Source organism: Xylocopa sonorina, chromosome 3, assembly GCF_050948175.1.
Source record: "Xylocopa sonorina isolate GNS202 chromosome 3, iyXylSono1_principal, whole genome shotgun sequence".
In the NCBI taxonomy this organism is placed as follows: domain Eukaryota; kingdom Metazoa; phylum Arthropoda; class Insecta; order Hymenoptera; family Apidae; genus Xylocopa; species Xylocopa sonorina.
The window spans coordinates 7,924,943-7,949,535 of record NC_135195.1 but is presented as its reverse complement, the minus strand read 5'-3'; the positions used below and the strand labels follow the sequence as shown (position 1 = coordinate 7,949,535).

Sequence of the window (24,593 nt, the reverse complement as noted above, 5' to 3'; positions counted from 1 at the left end):
TTGGATATTAGACCAACTAAAAAGCATTCTCATTCATTCTATAAATGCACGACGATAAATAATGACAGTAGACGAAAGTAAACCCTAAGTGAAACATCCCTTCATCGCTATAATATAAAGTTAGGAATAAAAAAGGATTCAGTCGAGAAATGAATTGGCACATTCACAGTTTTGTCGCAAAATGTCGGATATTATCTAGCTAAATTAATTTCTAACGCAACGAGCTCCATTCAAGGGTTCCTCGGGGCTGACGTAAGATCTCCCGTACGATCGATCAATTTCCGATGACACTCGACTCTCCGCAGTCGTGATCAATCTTACCCCACCCGTTATCCATTCTCTCTCTCTCTCTAGGCGTTCTGAATATCCTGGATCTCTAAAAATATCCAACGTTCATCGTACCTAAAGTACCCTTAAAATCCTCTTCGGGAACATCCAACCAGAAACAAGGGAAAGTAGCGGGCGAGCAAGGGCCCGCGACAGGGGTACTCCGTGTGACGCAGCTGCGGGACGAAACCGTCACGATTGAGAGCGTCGAAGGCGGGCGAAACAACCCCGTTGACCGACATCGCCGGAGCACGTGTCGAGCGCGTCGAAAAACAGCGTTACGAGGAAGGTTAGCCGTTATTCGAGAAGGAGAGGGCGATACGATATAGGACAGAGGGAGGAAATTGGCGAAGTGGGTAGGCGAGGCGCGAGAATTTGCCGAAAATCGACTGGATTTTTGGGGGGTTGTGTGCTCGCGGAGGGACGGGTGTGCGAGAGGAGAGAAAACGGCGTCGTTTCGTGCAGGGCGCCGTGGCGTCGCGCCGGCAGGCTCGGAGCCAATGCGCTGTGAAAATGCCCGGGTGGGAAAGGGTGGATCGGGGGTGGCGCGCAAGCGTCGTCGCGGTATCGACGCCTCGGCTCCCGGGCCGAGGGAAAGACGCCGACTCAGGCGGTAGTAGTAAAGCCCAGCTCGGGTCGGCCGAGCGCAAATGTGCGCCCTACGTGCTGACAGCCGCGCGTCTCGTACGAGCTGGTCTCTCACGTCTCAGGTCTCGTTCACGCATCACGAGATCGCGTCTGACGAGAGGAACGTCTAACCGTTGAGCCCGGTTCAGAAGAGATATGTGTCTGGCGTAACCTGGAACGTCCCGAACCGGGATCGTGCAGAGGAGAGGACGTCCCCTGTACCAACAGTGATACATCCCTCGTTTCTCTCAGTGTGTGCTCGTTGCTGCGTTTCTGTTTCATCCGTTCGCTCGCTCGGCACCTGTCTCTGGCCACTGTCCACACGTCTGACTCTCAGTTACACGCCGTTTCCGACCCCCCGCGGTGTACACACGCCGTCGCGTTCGCACGCTGTCTCTAACCCTCTTCCTCTCTCGTCGTCGTCCCTCTGTCGGCCTGTCGAGATCGAGGTGGTAAAAGTGGCGCGAGCACGGGCAGACCCAGCCGGAAACTGGCAGCGTCCGAGGTACTGGCGGGGCTGGTGGTGCACGAGATCAGGATGAAATCGAGGAGGTACGTGGTCCGTCGCGGTGTGCATCCGTTTAGCAGGTTAATCATGCACACGTCGCGTCGGTCAAAGATGGCAGTTGGCTAGGTAGCAGCGCGTCGCGCTCACCTCGCGGCGGCGGTTAGGGATGCTGCGTGGACCGGACGTTACGTTCTCGCCCTCCCTCTCTCCGTCGCTCTTCATTCATATGCTCCCGCTTGTTCTCGCCGACTGTTCACCCTGCGTGCATGCCATCAGGCTGTGCGTCGCGCGCGCGACACCCTCGCCGTCGACGGTGTAATCGTCCCCGTTGCTCGACAACTCCGTCGCCTCGGAAGCCGCTCGCTGGGCTTTCGTCGCGTAACCTCGAGGTTGGCAACTTGGCTGGCATCGAACGCGGCGGGAACACGGAGAAGGTTAAGTCTCTCATTTGCATTTAGAACCACTTCACCCCGAGGCTTCCTTCGACTACGTTCCATTATTCGATAGATCGTCGAATAGATAAATGAATGGAACGAGACAGAGAGAACCGATCGAGTAATGGAATCATTCTTTCATCCCTAATCAAACGTGAATGGGTATCTCCGAGAGGAAGATTCCATGGTTACAATGCGTGTTCTCCTTTGACGTTCTTCCTCGTTGCTGCTGCTCTCTCTCTCTCTCTCTCTCATCTTCGTTCCTCGCCGTCTTATTCTCCATTTCACTTCATCTCTCACTCGCTCGCTCTACATTTCTCTATTTTACTCTCTCTCTCTCTCTTTCTCTCTCTCCCTCTGCTATCTCCCTTAGCCCCCGCTTTCTCTACTTCCTCCAACTGAACCCTTTCATCCCCCTTTCAAAGTGTGGCCCACGTTCGGCTTTCTTTGACATACGCTCGCACACAATCTCCCGCTCCCACACAAATACACGTAACGCACACGTTCGAAAATTGATGTCACGAAGCGAGGAACGAGCGGAAAATACATAGATACAGGTATGTACATCCGGACGCCGGGTGTACATCGACACCAGGCTATATATCCGTGTGCTCTCGTCAGCTTATCACGACATGCGCATCATTGGTCAAATATTCGGTTAATTAAACACGGCAAGCCGCCCCTCTCGTTATATATGTATCCATGTACGCCGCGCGGTTATATCGCGGCGCGACACGACGCTGGTTACACGGGCGGAGATGCCAGCATCGCGACGCGGCCGAATCAGCTTCTGGCTTATTTTTGCCCCGACGGTAATTGAAGCGTTCCGTCGGAAAAAAGCCACTGACCCGTTTCTTTCCACCTCTTTTTCTTCGTCTTTTTTCCCCCCGCCTCTTTCTTCAACCCCGATCCTTTTCTCTTTTCGTTCGCCATTTATTCGTCCACCTTTTTTGTCGCCCGTCTCGTCGTCGTTCGCTGGTGCGTCGTCGGAAGAGCTCACCAACGAACGATAACCGGTGAACTCGACGACGCTCGAGCGTGGTGAACGAACGCGAACGAGCGTTCAATTGGAAATTAAATAATCGGAGAAAAATGACAGTGTGCCGGTGCGCAGCCTTGCGCAAGCACGAATAAATAACTTCGATAACCTTTGTCAACGCCTACGATTTATATCAATCGTAGATACGATGTTATAAAACGTAGATATTATTAGACCTTAATTGCCAGATGTACGGAACATTGTAGAACGTTAATTTGATGTTCGTTTAACCGTTCTCCAATTTGCTCGGCCTTAGTTTCGCCACACCCCCGTTTTCCCTTTTGTCTTATTCCCACGAAATCCTCTCTCGTGATCCAAGACCGATTCGTCCGGTATTTTATCGCCCGCCAAAGCTAGACACTTGATTATCCGCCGGTTGAAATGCGTTCAGGGGAATAAAGAATATCGACGAGGGAACGAGTCCTCACCCCCTCTTGATCCGGAAACTTTTCTCATTAATTGAAGCGCCGTATAAAAGCGGCACGACGAAGGGAGTAACAACTTTTGCTATTTAGGGCAAAATTCAGAAAGCGGGACGCCAGTCGTGCCGTAACGTGATTTAAAGGTTTTAATAAAGTTAGCCATGCGGATTAATGGCGCTTTCGGGTGCCGCGTGCTCGGGAATGATTTGTGCGGGTGGATTAAAATCGCCGAAGGAATTGATTGCGTTATATTTCCTCGCGAACTGTCTGGTTATTTAAATGCCGTCGAATATTTTTAAACCGTCGAACCGTTTAAGCGACAGAGTCGTCGGGTGGATGAACAAATTCTCCGGTGACCGAGAAAAAACGAACGAGTCAGCTTTTCGTTGGAAAGTATCTTTTTTCTGCTTCGCATGATTCATACAATTTTTCGTTCGCAACGATGCGTAATTTTAGCCGAGATATGTTTCAGAGTATCATTTTTACAGCAAACATACAACATATTTGTTTTCTGTAATACGTATCTACCAAAATATCGATTTGACGCGAGAAGCTAACATCGTAACTGCTTCGAGTGAAAGCGTTCGAAGAAATCGGTTCGTTCTTTCTCTATTTTTAAGTTTGCGTTAGAAAGCTGAAACTTTTCGAACCACTTGATCGAGAAGCTTGTCGAGCAACTAGTAGAAGTGTTTCTTCGTAAAAGATTCCGCTGTTCCCGGTAGCCAATATTCTAACCTTCGTGTAGGAAAACCACCCCTAATGACGCGTGTAATTTTCTCGGGTTCTTGTTAGTCGGTCGATCGGTTGAATAAAAACACCACTCGTGAATTACTCGACGCGATTACGGCGAACTGCAATCGAGTGCTGTGCACGAGGCGCGATTAATAAAATTACGCAGGACACGGCACGCGCGTTACTTTGTCGTAGTCAACGCAAATACCCACGAGTAATCATTTTAAGTATAGTGGCATTAAAATTTAATGACAGTCAAGTAACGCTTGGTAGACAGAAACACCGTAATGCGAGTTGAAACAATTCCGCTGAAAGTTATTTCGAATTAAACAGCGATTCAGCGTCAAATTGCGATGGTATTGTGGCGCGGTTCGTATAAAACGGTCAACCGATCGTGCTTTGCTCGTTTAAGTTTCAGTGTGCATTTAATGAAACGGAAGTTTTCCTGCGTTAAACGAACATAAATTTACGTATCGTTTCCTATTCCTTTCAAGTACAATAGAAGAGATCTTTCGGAAAGATAAATATAACTAAATAATTAGTTTGTTCTGTACTTATAATATTGACAATTCAAAGTGTTTGCCAAATGAGCACCAACTTTTCACTTAACAAATTACACGCTGGCTTTCGTTTGTCTCTCTCTCTCTTTCTTTCTTTCTGTGCTATTTGCATTGAGATTCTCATTAGTCTCGAAAATTTATAACGCTGAAAGTAAAGAATACTTTGTTTCTTTTTCTCTGACTCTGCTTTTTTGCGTATCCATTTTGTTCCACCAAATAACAGAAAGGCTCAGAATTTCTAGAAGACAGTAAAAAATAAAGATTTTGCACTATAAGAACAACAATTTTCGATAGAAAAGAATGTTTCACGAAGCAGTTTTATATTTTATTCAAATTACTCTTACTAATTTCAAACTTTGTGCACAGCGAATAACGAAAACGCGACACGTACGAAGCGATGCAACTTTTCGCAAGAAACAGATTGGAAAGACGAAACCATTTTTTTCTTTTTTATGCAGTCATCCATTTTCCGTGCAATTTACTTTCAAATGACGTCGAGTGCGCGTGCACTCGGCTAAGGCATAATTTTCGAGAATCTTGCCGGTGCCTCGGCGAGGATCTCGTTTTCCATTCATTTCACGAACTGTTGGTGAAATGTCGCGTCTATTTTTAAATATAAAAAACTACATTCATAGGATTGAAGACGCGCTGTTAACTTGCGTCGACGTGGACCCAAGTTCGCGGCTCTTCAAATGTGCCAACCATTTTCTGCCTTAATTGGGTACGCTTTCTTTATCATTCTCGGTAAAGAGAACACCGTTCTCCCTTGTGCGCGGGTTTCAGTTGCTCGTAACAAGCGTTCTCGACGAGTTTTCAAATTTAAATCCCCCGAAAACGGATTCTGTTACGAAACAACGTTCTCGCGAACCCTATTACAATCTCTTCCAGTCGTCCATTGTACGATGGCAATTTTATTCATAGCACCCCAACTTCACTACTATCTGAGACAACCGTATTAGACGACTAGATCGCGTAAATTGTATAACACCAAGGGGGATGAATGCTACACGGAAATGAGAAGAAAGACAGTTCGTTTTGAAGAAGAAAGTAATTTTGAACGTAACACTAGAATTGAAGAAGATATATAGTTCATTAATTTTGTACCGTGTTACGAGAGCATCGCGCGAGCAAGTGAAGAAATAGGGGTTGCTATGCTTCTGATCGTATCACGTGTCGTCGAAGACCGCGAACGACGGGACGAGTTAGAAGGTAGACAGAAAGCAGATTCTAATGACTTCTAAATCCGAGCACAACGAGGCCGAGGCTTAATTTTTACGTAACAAACTTGACCGTCGCTGAATGTCGCGTGTCGATGGGCACGAAGCTCTCCGTTATTCACGCGATTCTATCACGATTCGTACAATCGCAGACCGCGTTGCTCGTTCCGCTGCCGCCTTATCGAGCGCGGTCTTTAGACACATTGTTCATTATGGAAACAGGGACGATTTTCATGTTCACCGGTGATTGTAGATCATCCTGTTCCCGTTGAAAAGCTAATCTGATAGAAAGCGCGATAACTGAGCGGGTGAAATGTCCCGTAAACGGATTTATTATGACACCATCTTCCCGTGTATTATATGTACGATCGGTTCACGCGACTGCCTTTCATTATTGCGTGTGTAATTACATTCCGAATGTTGAATGGATTCTACAAATGTTTATCGATGTTGACAGTTCACACATTTCAGACATTTTGCTTCTGAATTCGGTACTTCTGTTTCAATATTCTGAACGAAAAGAAGACCGTTCTTTTCTGTATTCTTGCTGCAAGCGTATCAACATATTAGGAGATAATATTTTTTTAACGTATCGTAAATGAAAATTTGAATAAAATGGTCTGTCGCGATCAGTGTGAATATTACGAAGTATTATGCAACTCGAGACGTTTGATTGACTGTAGAGAGAAACATTTCGTGTTCTCCAGATGGCATTAAAGGGGTTGATTCTCTCAACGAAGCGTCATTTTTACAATCGCATCGTCTTTCGTTTGTATGCAGTTGCAGTTTACAGGGTCATCACGTTAACATCCGCGTAGAGAAATTAACGACGTTTATTTTGGACTTGAATATTGCAAGTAACATCGAATATCTATGATGTACGCGGGAATGCGGTTTTAATTAAGATGGTATTAAGCTCGTATCATCGCTCTTGTACGTACACAGGGAATCCTGCGAAGTTTGCGGTATTAAGAGTCATTTAATGACGTTTATCTTGAGGTCACCGATTGTGGATACGGGTGGATGATCCTGTGCAATGTTTGCCTACCCACACTCTTTGAATAGAGATCGGGGAATGTTGGTTCTGTCTACTGCATTTACTTGAGAGCGACGTCGATAACGAGGAATTAGCAGAAGATATTTATAAAATAGATTGAATCAAATCGTTGTATTTTTCATTTGAAAAATTGATACGTATCACTGTTCGCTGAAAAATGCAGAAGTAATATTTACATTCAATATGTAACGCTTGCAATTCTCATATTGAATATTTATACACACGCGATGAAAGTAATATTTTATTCATTCGAAAGGAAAACAGTAATCCATTTGATAAAAATTATTCACAATTAATCCACCATTGAAAATAGCATTTGAATCGGCACATTCCGTTCCGTGAAACCTTTAAAATTTCTCGCTACGATCAATCCGTTCGTTCATTTTTCCGTCAACGATTGTTCCGCGAAAGGTATATGCATGCAACAGAAAGTACTTTCCCTTTAATTCGGGGATGGTGGCCGGCCTGCGCGTTGCTTTATAATACAGTCCTCCATTCAGGATCGACTCGGCTAAATTATGAATGGCGGTCGATAGCTAGAGGGAGGACGCGTGTAACTAGCCAATACGAGTTTCACCTGGCCTACGTGGCCGTCAGAACGACGCGTATGAAAGAAGAACGACTATCGACGCTTAGACGGTTGCGCCGTCCCCTTTTCAACCCCTTCTCGTCGCGAACGATCTAACCTCCTGGGGAGTCGATTCACGCTACCCCGTCTTAAAGAAATACGATGATATCGTTCTTGGAAGTCGAGACTACGCGTTGAGCGACCTATAATTATTCGAAAATTAAGGGACGATTTTACAGGCTGAAACAGGGTGGAAATCAAGTGTATTGAAGTTATATTTGTGACTTCGTTTTCGAGAAAGATGGTTAATCTCGAAAGTGTGTCAAATACGCGTATCCTAATGGCCAGACGTACGACTACATATAGTCACATAGGGTTTTTGTTGCGCGCAAGGTTGCCAGAAAGAAGAAATTACCGTCAAATAGAGAAATATAGGGATGATAATGGGGTTACGGCTGCAGTTTGCGCGGTACGCATGAATCACATCCGGTTATGTAGTTTTATGTGTGGTAATCTTTCTGTGGTCATAGGAAAATCTGTTGGCACTGTCTGTCACGCTTTTGCCATTGGTGCGCGCGTACTTGACGAATTTTCGGAGAACACGACGAAACGTAAAACGCGGTTTTCTCGTTCCTCGTTTTTCTTCTATTCCTCCACTTATCCCTATGGAATCATACCTTGAATTACCTACCAGACGATTGTTGAATATCCTGTGCACGTAGAAGTTGATCGCGAGTAAAATCTCTCGGTGTAAACGCGGTGTCGAGCGGAACGCGGAACGACGCCGTACGTTAACGCCGATGGAGGCGTAGCTGGAAAGTGTTTGTAACGGCGGAAAGGTTTTTAGTGGTCGCAGTTATGGCTGGCCTCGTGTCTTCGTATAGGGGTCTTGAAAGGTATTTTTAGAGCAGTCGGTATGTTGACTGCAGATGCAAGATGGTGTACGATGTTGTCTAGTGTTTCTTCGTCTGCCTCTTGGAGTAGGAGGACTCCTTCGGATCCGATTTATGGGTGGATTATTGGAATATGGATGAGGCTTTATCGGAGATTCAAGAAGGAACTTTTTTGCCGTCATTGATTGAACTTATTGCCGATACTTATTCCTTTATGTGCGGTGACTGTGAGAGTGTTTCAATTTCGTGGTGCTTGAAACGAATCGAACGCCTCTAATTTCAATACACGTGACACTTCTTTTCCCTGCAATCAATCGTTAAAAACCCGATATCTGATTCCGATCTTTTCATTTGTTTTTTTTTTTTCATAACTTTCATTCGTCCAACTCCACCCATTCGGTCACTTATCGCAATCGTATCGCACTGCGAAACAAAACGTTTCAAAGGAATCGTTCTGTCGAGAAGTAAAGGCAAAGAATAATTAACGTAGAAACGGCAGGCAATTCCTCCAGGTCTCGTGAATCAAAGCGCGTCATTTCTCGACTCGTCGCTCGTTCATCCTCTCACTTCGTTCGCATGGACCATTCTCGATCGCCAACACGAGCACCATCGTTCTCGCAGCCATCACGGTCCCCATCGCCAGATCATCGCCCCGTGATTCGTCTGCGAATCGATACGGAAACGTCAGCAATTTCTACTCTCTGCTTGCAGCAACATAGCTGTATCGATCCTCCATCAAGATCGTCAAAGTTACGAGGTCGTTAGAGAAGGTACGTTCGCGTAAAGATCTCGGGGAAAGTTTGTCGTTGCTGGTGGAGGATTGACAGCCTCCGGGCAGGGCAGGTTAACGGAGGGAAGTCAGGAGACCAAGGAGGCGAAGGAGGGACCAGGTGCGAGCTACCAGGAGGGCCTGGCACCTGGCTGGTTTAGTGGCTGTTGTCAAAGAGAGAAGGGGGTGGGGGGTGACGGGTAACAGCACCTAAGGGCGGGTGGGGGGATGCAGCTCGAAAGGGTGGCGGCATGGAGGAGCCCTCGCTGGAGGCTCTCATGCAGGCGGGCCTCATCTTCGTGGTCGGTGTCGCCATCATCCTCTCGAATCTCCTCATCATCGCCACCTACCTTAATTTCCGTGGTAAGTACCTGAACGCGCGCTAATTCTCAAACTTGTATGCGAATTAACGATGAGCTGTACAGTGAGACCTTCGTTATCCGGATTAATTTCAAGGGAAATACGAATTCAGAAAAGTTTCACAGAAGAAAAGTAATTGTTTACTATCCAGTTTCGTATCAATATTCGTATTCGTGTGAGAATTAATGTCTGTCTTTATATCGCACTTTGTGCATTGAATACGAAAAGGAGATGAACGCACGAAGGAAATAAATACAGCGCGGAATAGTTTCTAGTAAGTAATTGGTTCGGATAATAGAACGTTGAGATAGTAAAGTGATTCGATAATGGGTGAACGGATAATGGAGATTCACTGTAACCGATTTCGCGATAAGAACGTGGGTAGATTTGTCTTTCAAGGGAAAAAAGGGATTGCATCGTGAATCTTTTTCCGAGGATAATATCTTGTGCCTCGATTTGGAGAAGTATAACAAATATTCTTGAACTATATTGTTATTATTATATAAGTAATATATTAGTTATTGTATACGTACTCAATGCATGGTTAACATAACGAACTGTTTGTCAGTAATTATCGAGTCAGCAACTAAGTAATTTAGTAGTCTCACTTTCTAGTTTGAGTACTGGTTAAATATGTCGTTAACAAGTAGCCATTTATGCGAACCCTACATGTGTAACTTCACGTAGAAACGTGAAACGTGTCTTCACAAAAATTTGTAAAACTGACTAGACTTCGTAGAAGTATACTTCCAAGGAAATGTTTCTAGCATTACCAACAGAAACTACGAATGCGTTTAGATTCGTCGGTTTGTTAACGTATCGGATTAAGGCAACCATACTTTTGCACTAATCAGATACGATAGTTGAAAGGCATCCCTTTTTTTGCATGTGCTTAAACTAGGTTAATGTTTCGATATGACAAACTGATACTCATTAGCAGACTGTAGATGTTTATTGAAATTCACCTTTTACAAACGTGATTAAAAAAAAAAAAAGAGATGATACCTCGCACACTAAAATTTCTCACGAATACATAAGCATCCGCAGTCGACTCGTTAGCGGACTAGAATATTCTCCCGACTTTAATTAGAGTTACAAAATAGTCTATCATAAACTCCTCTCGTGTACATTTCCACGATACCATCGCGCCGCTGATATCGGCAATGGCTCCTGGTTCCTTTTCTCCCTCCCACCGGTACCATTTAATTTCCTGTCGCCGCGACCCTGTCGGTCGCGGAACAGCGAAAATGCACCGGCGGAATGCGTAACCTTTCGGTGAAACGCGGACGTTCCCATTCTTCACAGTGTAAAGTTCACACCCGCGGTAAATACAAATGAGCGTAACGCCACATAGGTCCCTCCGAGGTGATAAACTACTACTTGCTGTCTCTCGCGTCCGCGGATCTTCTTTGCGGTCTGCTGGTGGTTCCGCTCTCGGTGTATCCGGCGCTGGTACGAAGATGGGTCTATGGGGACATCGTGTGTCGTCTGGTTGGCTATTTGGAGGTTACGCTCTGGGCGGTATCCGTCTACACCTTCATGTGGATCTCCGTGGATCGGTACTTGGCCATCAGGTACGATTTTCACGTTCATCCGATTGGGGATTTCATTCTGTTTAGTTGTAAAATCGATATTTTGTGCAATACGTAAGTAGTTAGAATCGATACTTTAAATAGAACGTAAAAATATTACGTAGTTGCAATTCTTTCTTATTACTTTTTTGAAATTTTAATTGGTAAGAAGTAATGAAGTTTGATCGGTGAGAAGTCCACTGAGTTACATCGAAAATGGGTTATTGTCTTGGAGGACTTCTTACGAAAATGGAAGAGTACTTCTTTACACTCGGAATATAATGTATAAAGCAGGAGATTTTTTATATCTTTCACCTTTTAATCTCAGACACTCCGTAGAACGATAATATAGGTCTAAGCCGGGAAATATAGCCGATATCAAGAATCTAGGTAAACTAAAATGTAGACAATTTCCGTTGAATCTTCATTTATACATTTCATAGTGCAGCACACACTTCCAAGAACGTACTAAGTTATTCATTAGAACATCGACGCCAAGCCTTCAACTCTCCATTCCGCTATTTCAAACTTGATCTTCCGCTTTCCAGTTAACGAAGGACGCATCGCCTCGAAAATACTCATCGTACGTACGAACGCTGATGATTAACGAAACGATTTGCTCCCGCAGGAAACCATTGCGATACGAGACCGTGCAAACGAAAACCCGATGCCAATGCTGGATGGTCTTCACGTGGATCAGCGTGGCGATGATGTGCTGCCCGCCCCTCCTAGGTTTTCAAAAGCCGATTTTCGATCGCGAGGCGTTCATCTGCATGCTCGACTGGGGCAACATGGCTGCTTACACCATCACACTGTCGATCCTTGTGCTAGGTCCGTCGGTCATCACCATCGTTTACACCTACTGCTACATATTCACGATGATGAGGCGGCTGAAATCCGGCGTGCTTATTCACGACAAGGAGTACGCGACTGCGCTCTCGGAAAACTTGAGCAATCCGAGTCACATCATGTCCTTTGTCCTGGTGATGACTTTCTGGGTGTCCTGGGCACCGTATGCCGGTCTCCGGATATACGCTGTCGTTAACGGGCCGCCGCAGGTAAATTAAATGTCGCCCTTTGCGCGTGAACGCGTTTCAGTTGCGGAGGGATGTTCAGTGCGAGCGTGGCAATGTCGGAAATTTCATATTTACCCTCTGTGCCAGTCCTTTGAACTCGAGAAAGGTTTTACAGCACGGGTGTCCTTTCATTTTTTATACGCGTCCGTTGGTTATCGTTTAAAATTCGAATGTTCGCATTGTCCCAGCAATATTTCCAATTGGTTTCGAACGAGAAATGAGTTATCACTGTTCCAATACTCACGCAACCCGTTTGCTCGCATTTTTAGGTACCGTTCCTTCACTTCGCGGTGGTGTGGCTAGGGGTGACAAACAGTTTCTGGAAAGCGGTGGTTCTGGGAACCTTGAGCCCGCAGTTTCGGCTGGCGGCTCGCGTGCTCTGTCTGACGCTGTGCTGCCGGCACAGACGACTTCCGCCGGAGCTGCTCGGCCTCGACGACGACGATTAAACGCCAAATGCCTACGAGAACAAGAGGGGAAACGCTTTCCTTTTGCGCGCGAACGTTCTACAACGCGCGCCCCATTCCTAGAGCATCGCTTTTCATCTCTCGGTATTTGAGGTCGTTTCTAGCATCCGCCGCAGTTCCCACGGAGCCTTCTTCGAGGGCTGACGCTGAGATTCTTTGTTCCGAAACCGGCTACCACGACGTCTCCGACGACAAACGCGCGATCAATCTGGTAAATTTCACGAGTATATTAACGGTCCTCTGTAACTTGTAATCACTTCGAAGTTACAACAGATACTTCTACGTTTCTATTGTTTCAATTTTTATTTCGTTCGTTACATTGTGCTATCTGTTAGAATCGATACCAACGGTGCTGCTGTTTATACGCTAACGAATTATAATCCACTCTGTTATAAGCAAACAGATTTTGAAGAGTCAAAAATGTTTTTTTATCTGGATGAAATCATTCGACGATCATTGATAGCACCAGCTGGCTCAGAGAAATATTCTTTCTTTTCAACCGACGACATCTGGGAACAAACGTTCCTCAGACGCCTCGATTATCTCACGACTGCATTTCAATTAATTCCTAGCCGAGGGAGATCGATCGAACAGCTACAATAGAGCGAATTTCTCCTACCGCCAATGAGCGATCGAATGTCACGATAATAAATCGAAACTTTGCCAATTAACATTTTTGCGAACTAAATCATCTCATAAAGTTTGCTGGGCTCGAACTTATTCGAGCTGCGATTTGAATCTTATCGCACGTAATTAGGAATCCAACGAAGCTTAAAAAGAAAAAAAACAGAAAAGTGAAATTAAAGAGATACGCATAGATTCTATAGAACTTCAAATCGAATATATTCAATTATACATATGTACACAATATACACGTGTCTGTTGCTAAAAAAAAAGTATTAAAAAGTCGCGTAACCGATAGAACGTAGGAACGAGCGTGGTGAACGGACGAGAGAAAGAATCGAAGCACGGTCTGAGTCGCGTCCATCGCGCGTTGAAGACTCCTTAAAAGGGACACGATCCACTCAAACGAGTCGTCGATCCTCGCCATCTCGAGGCATACCCCTAATGTTCGTCGATGGCGACTCGTTCGCCGCGGATCGCCCGGAATAACGAATTAAATCGAAGCTCGTGACGACGCGACGCTCTGTTTATTTCCACTTTTGCTTTCCTCCTCCACGGTGGTGCGCTCTTGGAGATTCCTCGAAACGCGGAGAGCTCGCGCGTTCCTCTCCTCTCCGTCGTTTCGCAAGAGCGTCCCCGTCGAGAACTAATCGTTGCCTATTATACAAACTGACTGAAGGAAACGCTCGTACACCGTCAAACTCTGACTTCCATCGACGATATCTCCTTTGGTGTCAATGTCCAAGTTGAAAGACAGAGTTGCGTTGATTTTTCTGAGAGAGACACACTCGTGAACTTGGCGACGTATCGAGCAGGAAGTGTTCTCAGTTGAAGTCAAGGATTTTCAGTGCACGAACACTTCGTTCAGTCGCTGTACGTGGTAAGATCACGCTCAAACAAGTATCGTAGCGAGTCGCGGTAATTATCGTTGTAAATGTATAACCGAGGGCGCATTGTGTCGCGCGATTGCACGGAAATTGATCGATTCTGCGGTAATAAATTCTGGAAAACTTGGAGGGGACGTGAACGCGCTGGCGAATACAAACTAAACAAACAAAAATAAAAAAAGAGAACACTAGGTCAATTAACGGAGATGCCTCTACGAATGCGACGCCGCGTCGATCCGCGCGCCCGTAGAACGCCCATGCCGGAAGGACGATGCTCGCGGACGGGGGCTCCGATCGCGATGGCTCCACGCTTTTTTTAACGCGCTTATTCCTCTAATCGACCACGCGATTGGGACCCCTTCCACCCTCTCTTTTTCACTTTTAATGCGAGCACCAAGTGACACCTCGCGTATTCTCCTAGTCGATCCCTTTGAGTTACACTATGAATATTCCAACGTATATACGCGTGTGTTTCATATGCGTTTGATAAGACTTTGTGCAACTGTGCATAGCAGACAGCATTTATTTTACACGATAGCAATTCTTTTTGAGTTCCCCTTTCCGTAAATATTGAGACTTAAAAGCCATGTGTCTTTTATTTACCACAAATATATCTGATACGCAATCGTCTTCTACTATTCAACTCTTCGAGAAAGTCCTTCTTCTCTTGTTGCTTAGACGGACAGACGATCCGTTTCCGCTCGAAGCTCGATTCCCACTGATTTATCGCGCGTCCTGATTACCTTTAAATCGTCTGTCGTTAAACTCAATTCTTTCCACGATCCGAAGCGTGGAATCTCCGAAACAATTTATCCCCCGTGTCGCGCGAATTAAACGGCGGATTAAAAGATTTCGAGCCTTAACCAAGCCGCGTCTCCTTCTCACCGCCCCTGCGGGGAAACGATTTACATTCGTGACACGCGAGAAAAAAGGTCCCCTGTCCGGCGTTGGAATTTAACGAGCTCAGGCGTTTCCATCACGCCTGGATCGGATTCCAATTAAAATGGTAATTAAACTTTCACCGGTGGCGCGCGTCACGGGATTCTGGTCAGCGGACGGAAGCAATAAAAGCGACCGGGCTAATTGAATGGAAGGACAAGAAACTCGCGAGAAAGAGTCGTCGCGAGACCGAAAGAAGTAACCTCGTTATAGAGTCGCTGGTCCCGTTAAATGTTGAATCAGTCTCGCGCGTTATTATCCCGTGGATTTCCGGTCGGCACCGTGACTCGTTCACGGTGAGAATCTAATTTGAACCTCGCCCCGGTTTCTTATCCAAATTGGAGTCGCGTGACAGGGAATGCGACGCACGGTGGCTGGTCTTAACGATCCAGCTGGAGGCAATTAAATAAGGGACACGTTCATCAGTTCTTTCAGTATTGCAATCGTGTAAAGCAAAAGAACGAAACTGAAGTTTTAGCACGATTAAGACGCCTCATGTGTACAACATCGTAACAAAAAGGAGATGGTATTTCTATTAATATTTTAAATATTATTTTTCCTCAAATCCTGAAATCAAACATTTATTTATTTTTCTATTTTTATTATTTGTCTGCACTCGCACGCGGGTCGTTGAAATCGGTCGCTGCGCGTCGCGAACGGAAAACGTTCGCGAAAACCGTTTCCCGTGGGTGGAGAGAAAGCAGCTATTAATAAAACCCGCGGTTAAACCGGCCGTTTCTGTAGCGGATACGAATGTTGCGGGGCTTTTATGTAACGAAACTCGGAACGACGTTTTTCTGACGGAGATATTTATACTTCGCAGAACGCCACGCGTATGATACGTAACTGTTAACGAAGGGGGGCGTATAATTATTCTTTCGTTAAAGGCGGGATCGTGGTTGTTCGACGAGATTTTCAATGTGATTCAACCGAGACGGTAATGTAACCTCGAGTGGGCTGATAATACGGACATCTGATATGCATTGCAATTAAAAAGCTTGCGATTCGTTGTAGAATTTGCGTGGAAATAAATAAATGGAAAAGGAGGGGGCCTGAAACGTTGGAACGAAGAATACCGCGTTATTCAAAAGTTACAGGCCTTTCGATCGATTCGCGCATTGTTCTCAAAGTTTGAAAGCGTTGCATCGATTGAAATGTAGGTTTCGTTACACGTTCGATAATGCAACAAGAAAAAGAAGGATCGCCTATTGAATACCGCTTGTCGAACTGTTTTCAATTTTATTTGGTATTTCATATGTACGAACGATGTCCATTCAGACAGGCGAGAATTAACGAAATGTCACGTTTACACATTAAAAGAGACAAAGAGAGAGAGAGAGAGAGAGAGAGAGAGAGAGAGAGAAAGAGAGTGAGTGAGAGAGAAAAGAATATAACAAGATATTGTTCCCGCTACGCTCCAAAAAGCGATGCTCACAGGCAGGCAGATGGGCAAGATCCTGAGATTTCTTGGATGGTGAACGTTAACCCTTTAAAAAGAGAAATCCAAATACGCAAATTGGTGTCTAGAAAGTCTCAGCTTCTACTCTATTTTTTACTCTAGACTTCGTGTTTTACTAAGCTATAAGGCTCTTCTAATAAATGAATCATAAGAGGACGACCCCGTTCGGGGCTACGAGTACCATTAGTTGCGCGACGGTAATTTATCGTGCCATTTTGATATAACAAGCTATAAATTAAAGGGTTAAGGTGCCCGGAGGTGCTCTGAAGACGCTGATATTAAGATGTGAAACGTCGTGAACGTTCCCTTGCGATTTTATTCGAACGATCGAGCGAATCACTCGAGTCGAATTGAGAAGAAATCGATCGAGACTCGTGACAAGAACGCTCATCGCGGAAATCGAATTTTAAGATAACAAGGGAACGTGGATTTACGTTGTTCTCTGGTGTTACGATGTCTTAAGCTATAGAACTGAATCAAAGGAAATTTTTGGCTATGTTATAGTTGAATCGTTTTAGCTATGTAAAACAGCACCCCGGCTAAAAGGAGAATGAGATAAAAAGCAAAGCGCTACGCGGATCTATTCGTTGACGTTCGACGGTTGTTCGAGCGATTTTAATGATCGTTGTGCGACGTGTTAACTGTTCTATGACAGAGGAGCAGCATGTTACGCGAATTATTCGTCAGTTCGACGAGTCACGGTATCGGTGTTTAATCTGTCACGTAGATCGAACCGATGAATCGTTTATCCGGAGCAACGCACACGTTTATCCTGTTAGTAAATCAAAATCTATATACATATTCTTGCTGAGTCATGACAACGAAAAACTTACCCGGAACAAGCTTGCTCTCGTTCGTGCGAGAAACACGCGAAATCTAAGCAATAAGCGGTATTATACAATAACGGGGCACGAATTTCATTTGTTGTAATATTCCCTGCATCGCAGTATCGAAAACTAGGGCAACCAATTTAGAATAAACGATTCGAGTCTACGTAACGTGGACTGCAGACGTTTATGCGTTTATGAGAAATTTCAAATGCACGATCAGAGTACAGAAAGCGCATATTATACAAAAATATGCAGAATATACGAAGTATATTCGCTATTAGATTTCCATTCCTTTGGTTTCATTCAATTTGCGTGAACGTCCGTGGTCTAACGATAAGACAAGGTACCGTCTCGCGTCGCATTGTTAATAATTCCAATAAAATTGATTAAGAAAAATGCAACAGGGCTCTGCTCACTAACGTCTCTCTTTTTCCTGCAGCTTTTGTTTGTCTCTGTTTTTCTTTCTCTCTTTCTGTTTTACGACGAACGTTCCGTGCGCGATATACTTCCGCAACTGTTTTAGCCGGGGTAGGTCGTGGCGTATAAACGAGGAAAAGAATGGGGAAAACGCTATGATTTTGCTCCGAACGTCTGTGTGCATATTAGATCGCGCGTGACGCGGTTCTTTCGTCCAGATCCGTCGTTGCAAGCTTTAATTTTTCTACGGATGCACGGTGACGCGGGGACGGCCAACCGGAAATCGACGTGGGTGAACGCCTCGTCCGCGATCAAACGATCCCTTCTGCTGCCGCTGCACGGCGACCGCCTCGATTTTCACGGTATCGACAGGAACGGTCAGGTGAAAAGATTGCGAAAGTTCTGGGATGCTTTCAATCGAATTTAGAACAGAAACATTCTTTTCATCCCGAAGTAGCAAAAGAGTTTGATGAAATTGTTTGAAAGTAGAATGTCTGCTTTGCTACTTCCGCGCGCAGACATCTGTTCGACAAGGAAATGTATAAATCACTTATTTCCATTAAAAAGTTATTCCAGTTTGATGGTTCGTTGATCGAAGTAATTGGCACAGCTATTCGATTAACGAGATTTCAGAATTTTATAAAATCCGAGTGCAACGTAACGTTATGCAATATCGAAACGAACGAGGAAATAATTTAATTTAACGGAGAGTGATTGAAAAGGATACGTCTCCAATTTGCCAATATAATTTACACCGCAGAGTATGCCATATATTCTTTCACAAAGAGTAGCGGTATTTCAATTAAAACGATTACTTCATCGTTCTCTAAATTATTACATTCGCAGAGTATATACAAACGACAATCAGTAACCAGAAGCGCAGGCTTTTAGCAGTCGTTTGAACGCGTCCTTCGCCACCATGAATTCAATTACCCCGTCACGCCACATGAAAGGCGACGGAGGCAAAGCGGTGGCCGTCTAAAACGTTCATCAAAAGGGAACAACACCGGTCCGAAATACAAGTTTCCGGCCTGCGTCCCAAAGACGACCTGCCGCCCCCGCGTAAGCGTGCAACCGCGAAACCGCCAAACCGAGCAGTATTAAATTCCTCTCAGCGATAACGAGATTCTAAATACTTTAAAAATCGCTCAAGCTGAAGAAACGGGAGCCGAGTGTACGAGTCGAAGGTAGCGTACGAAGAATCGTGCGAAACCGTGGGTACAGGAGTCCAGAGAAAGAAAAGGGGGTGACTGTACCTGCGTTACAGAAAACAAAAAGATCGAAGCGTTGCTTCATATACAGTCTTTTCTTTCTTCTTCTCTTGTTTCTTTTTTTTCGTTCATCTTATGAACGCGATACGCGATGAAAATAACGATGAGAGAATGGTGGACGGAACGAGGGTGGTTTAGGGAGGCGGAAAACGTGAGATTGGTCCCTGGCAGTATTCCGGGCGGCCACCATTATTAACGATTAATTACATTTTTGTACCTAGCTGCTAGTTTTGTACTAGTTTTGTAACGTACCTCACCACCGGACGTGCTGTTATTGCATATTTTAAGTGGTTGTTAAAACGGAAGGTTGATTGATCAGCCACGGATGCCCGGTGTCATGACGTGGCTGCGCGATCGATGATCGTCACGACGCTAAGCCCGCGATGCCTGTGTGTGGTAAACGCGATACACCTCGCGAATATTTCATTTCCATTTCATCGGGGGGTTTTGACAGGGAACTTCGTTCCCTACGTACGAACGCCCCGATCGATATTACGTTCCTTTCACTTCCACGAAGTACCCGTTCCCTGTCGTAAAATATGAAAGAACTTGTCGATTGTTACCGTTCGTTTAAAAGCTCGCGAAACGTGGACTGTCGGGTATGGATTCTGCCCTCCTTAGCTGATTTGTTTCGACGAACGTTCCGAACGCTCGAGGACATGAAATTTTCTTAAAGGGACAGGACACGCGAGGTCGAACAGTGATTATTAACACATTCCACCGCGGATACCACACTGGGCAGACAATTTCAAAGTACAATAGTATATCTCGAGGTTCCAAAGATCGAGAATGCTTCAAAGAGTCATTTCAGCAATGCAAATGAAACACCCCAAGGAGAAAGAAATTAAAAAGGAATTCTTGTTGATTAATACCTACTGATTATTACGATAATCCATGTATACCTAGAAACGAGGAAGTGACAGATTTTACGAATTTTGCAAATTAAAAGTGTTCTATTTGATCGCTGAAATACTCGATCACGCGCAAGCAATCAAAAACACGAATTATCTCGTAAGAAGATCGTTGTTGGGATGCAAGCATGCGTTTTGCCGGTAGGATGTTGCATGTTGTCCCTTGCAGCGCTTTGATTCAAGTCGAATCTTCGACGCGGTGTACTCCATCGACGCTTTCGTTGAACGAAAATGAAAAAGAGAAGACGAAGATGAATAAATATCGTAATTAGACGCGCTGTGTCGATGAAGCGTAATCGCGTGCTTTCATCCTGCAAACGTTGAAAGTCTGCAAAGTCGAGACGCAGGTTAACTCGAATCACGGTGGTTTACGATGCGATTCTGGTTGTCTGAGCGCAATGACGGGTGTACTAGATACGTCGTGATACGAATTCGACGATACACGGTACAATATTAACGATTATTGTCCTAGTGCAATAGAATAGTAAGATGATATTCAAATAATAAACGGCGAGATCGTAGATGTCGCAAATTTCACTCGATATGCGACTCGATAATCTAGCTTTGTATTCATTTTATCCCAACATCCTGAGAAAGATGCATCGATTACGCGATTATCTAAATTTTTGCTCAAAACGATAAAGTACATTTGTAAGTATATTTTCGTGGTTCCATGTCCGTGGAAACTTTTCTTTAAGAATAAACCAACGACGTGCAAGATCATTCAACGGTGAAACATTGTACATCGATTTACGTCGGTCAGATTAGTCGTAAAGGTGTGGGTTCAATTGAAACATCCCTTGGTAACGTTTATTTTTGCCCAGCTAATTTTTCACGCGCATTCACGTTTACGAGCAACATTTTTGTATACACGGTGAAAACAATACCAAAGAAATCTCATCGTAAAGAAATATATGTTCCTCCATTTTTCGTTCGTGCACCTTATAATACATTGGTAATTATATATTCTACTTCGTAAGAAATGTTCAATAAATATGTTTTAAAATCTCCTTGTCGTAAAGCTACTATCTGTCAACCCCATGTGATAGCTATGAACGACAGACGGGAGGATACAAGCGCTTCGACATCGACAATACGAATCGGAAGTCTTTTAAGAAACTCTCGTCCTGCATTCTCTCGTGCCGCGAAGCCTATCTTGGCACCTTTAAAAGAAACATTTCATTCGACTCGCCAAGCCCAACAAATACCCCGGGTAAAAATTTGAACGTGGTTCACCGCCACCCTTCCGCGTTCGTCCGCGACGCGCCCTGGCGCACGCTCTCGTTCATGACCCCTTTTTTCCTCAGACATCGTCCAGGAAATGTAGGTCGTGCAACGACGAAGACGAGTCCCTCTACCACGTTACATAAATGCTCCTTAACCGCTTGTGCCTGCGGTGGACGCGCGGCCAGTAAATACGGCGGTGGGCCTCGAGTGTGTCCGTCCTGACACGGAGTGGTACTACTTGCACGGCGCAACCAGCCCATTAGTCAATACGCCGACATTAGTCGATACACGCGGAACAGCGCGACGTAGACGGGGCTGGAATAGGGTCGAAAACCCCTTCCAACGAACGGCTTTCTGGAAACAGAGCGATACTTGCTGGCAAACTTTTGAATTCTTGCCAGCCTCCTCCATTGTTCTCATGGGCTAATCGATACCATTTTATTGCCGGCGTGTGCAAATCTCTGACGCCGCTCGGTGACTTTCTTCTCGTTCCGTCTCTGTCTTTCTGATTGCAACGAGACTGAGATTCTTTTTGGTTCGTTGTTAATAAATATCTTGATGTAATTGATCGTTCTATATTGATCGTAATTTACATCTTTTAACTGCGATATGTGTGTCTTTCTTGAAATCTTCTTAACATGTACGTTGCCAAAACTTGCGACATCTTTAAGATATTGAGAATGGGGATTATATATGAAGGTTTTGATCAGAAGAAATTTGTTTCATAGCGATTAGCGTTTAAATGTAGTAATCTATTGTACGCTTGACGATTAAGATAGATACCCTTAATGTTTTAATACTCTTTTTCAGTAAACTGTATAAGCTGTAAGAAGGTGGACTATGCGAATGCACAGAACAGTGCTTTACGATTTCTGCATACAGGTATAAGGTATAAACAAATTCCAATATAGATCCAATACGCAAGGTAATTCGAATGCATACTATTCAAAGCTGCAGAGCTTACCATTTGGGTATAACTACCGATGTTACAGATTTGAGCTAGAATAAGATTGCATATTTATAGATTTACCAAAATTATTTTACAACTCAAATATTTTACACTACAAATACTAGAGAAGTATTTCTTTTTATTGACAATGGTCATATATAGAGTGAAATGAAACCTCAATGGTAATCTTTTTAAACAAAAAGGGTTTATTAGTTGGACTTGGGAGGACATCTATATGAAGAACACTGAGGACACTTGGCAGAAAATGTGGAGTCGGTTTCGTTTGTTCCAAGGAAATACGATCGATCATCCGTTTAATCGTACTACTTGCCGTCTGACGGTCTGTTTGCCTCTACTACTTACGAGTACTGTCCTACTGGCGTCTGATGATGCGTTTGGTCATACTACTTGCGTCTACAGACGCGAGTCAAACTAGCTATCGAACGCAAGTAGTATAACTAGGGTCTTATATATGTATTCGAAATGAAATGAAATTTAAGATTGGATAAAAGCAATTAAGGTTACCAATAAATCTCATGTAGTAGATAAGGTACTGTGTCTGTAAAAATACTTTGTCTAATTTACTTAAACTGTAAATCTTGACACTATGTTCTTGAAGTTACCTTTAATGAGCACACAAGCAGTTGAGATGCAACGTTAAATAGTAGAAATAAAATGAAGAAGGGAGCTGATTACGTATTTTAATTTTATTAACTTCGACGGTTGAACTGTATCTGAAGTATAGAGAAGAGGAAAAAAGCTTTGCTTTCTTTTGCTCCACCGGTAATTCAGTACATTAGACACGAAGTTCCATTATACGAGCTGGCTGCTCGTTGCCAGCATTCCTTTCCTTATCACGATAATAGCACCTCCATCGATAAAGCCGTTCGTCATAAATTTTTCAGCCCCGCATTTCGAAATTTCTTTCCCACTCCTCGAAACAACGATGCCCTTTCATCGTGGCAACGACCACGAACCCGAGAGACATTTTACGCGCCACAACTGCTCTCCGTTAATGATGCATCGTTACACTAAGTGGTGTAAAAAGGGGTGCGGGAGGGGTGGGAATAAAGGAGCGGCAGAGAGGAGAGACAGAGAGCGATTGTTAGCTAAGTGACCGGGTAACAGAGTTAATGTCGCATTACGACGTGGACTGCATAAGGACGTGGATTGTTTCGAAGCTTACGGACACCTGAAGACAGTGAATGAGAATCGTCGAAATGACAGAGACCACCGAAGAAGCCAGAGTAAGCAGTAGCGAAAACAGAAATCTCGTGTAGCCTCGTATAGAGCCAGGGAATTTAATTAACAGACTCGTGCATCGAAAACCATTAAGCGATACGTGATTGGTACGATAACGACTGGTTGCTAAGGGGATAGGATCGCGGATAAGAAAATTTCCGTTTAACCTGAACGAGTACAGCTGTCCTCCTTAGATCTCGATTAGATTAGCGGACGCCAACATTAAACGGTTTCTAAATTTTCACTTCTGCATCGCGCGAATCACGCAATTTTGATTTCATCCGCTTGCTGAAGCTATATCGTACTGTCGCGTGTGAGAAATGTTACGCTTTCGTATACAAATGCAATTCGAGCTGGGTATTCGTTGTTAAACATTAGATCCAGGAAGCGATTGCCGCGCGACTATAAATTTAATCGACGCATCGATATATCGGTTGATTAGCGATATTGTTCGCTCGGTCTTCGTGTTATGAGCGTGTTCGCGTGCTTGTTGAGTAATGGTCTTCTGATACGAATCGTATTTATTTATTACCGGTTTGATCGATGCGTCGGGTCGCTTGAATGACCACGTTTCATTTTCTGATGGTGGTCTGAATAATTCGATGCTTATATGCGTAATTAATCGTCTGTGAAGCAATGCGTAAGCAGATCGTAAATTCGATGTGTAATTTCAACGCGTAATCGGCAATTAAATTATTGATAGATGATAAGAGTACAGGATACATATTCGCTTTGATAATTGAATCTTGAACGGTATTTCAATATATAATTCAAATAATTACCTGGTTCAGCGATTAGCTCGAAATTTACTGTAAAATAAAATACTTCTAATACCTTAGAAACATTTAGAAAATAATATCTAAGTTAATACTAAAATTAGTGTTTAAAAAAATAATATGTTTCACTGATATAATTATATGTATATATATAATATACATACATACATATTTTCCAGAAGATACAACTCAAGGATAGAAAAATGTAGAACGAAAGGAAAGGAAATTGTCGATGCAACTATTAGTTCAAGTTATCACACATAATCTGGTTTTATGTTCAAGAAATAATAATCATCAGCTATTGAATCATGCATTTAAATACTCCATTAGAATTATTACCATAAACATTACTTACCACTTGTATCAGCTCGCTGTACATGCACCACTAGAACGTACCTGCCACAATGAAAGGATGTTCATGATGTGGTGTCAGT

The 24,593-nt window shown here is 44.0% G+C and overlaps 2 protein-coding genes across 3 annotated transcripts in view; one reads left to right on the top strand and one right to left on the bottom strand.

Annotated features, from left to right (window-relative positions):
* The first annotated feature begins 930 nt into the window (after positions 1-930).
* Positions 931-12,907, top strand: Dopecr (G-protein coupled receptor DopEcR). The gene is made up of 6 exons (XM_076892497.1): positions 931-1,506; positions 9,096-9,154; positions 9,223-9,516; positions 10,868-11,087; positions 11,713-12,142; positions 12,430-12,907. The coding sequence occupies exons 3-6, from the start codon at positions 9,405-9,407 to the stop codon at positions 12,607-12,609; spliced, it is 942 nt and encodes a 313-aa protein (XP_076748612.1). The 5' UTR covers positions 931-1,506; positions 9,096-9,154; positions 9,223-9,404; the 3' UTR covers positions 12,610-12,907.
* The window catches only part of LOC143422087 (2-aminoadipate transaminase), a 129,610-nt gene continuing 115,264 nt past the window's right edge, over positions 10,248-24,593 (bottom strand). For both annotated transcript variants that reach the window (XM_076892484.1, XM_076892485.1), the window contains exon 8: positions 10,248-10,259. The gene's annotated coding sequence lies outside the window, so the exon portion shown is untranslated. The remainder of the gene's footprint in view (positions 10,260-24,593) is intronic.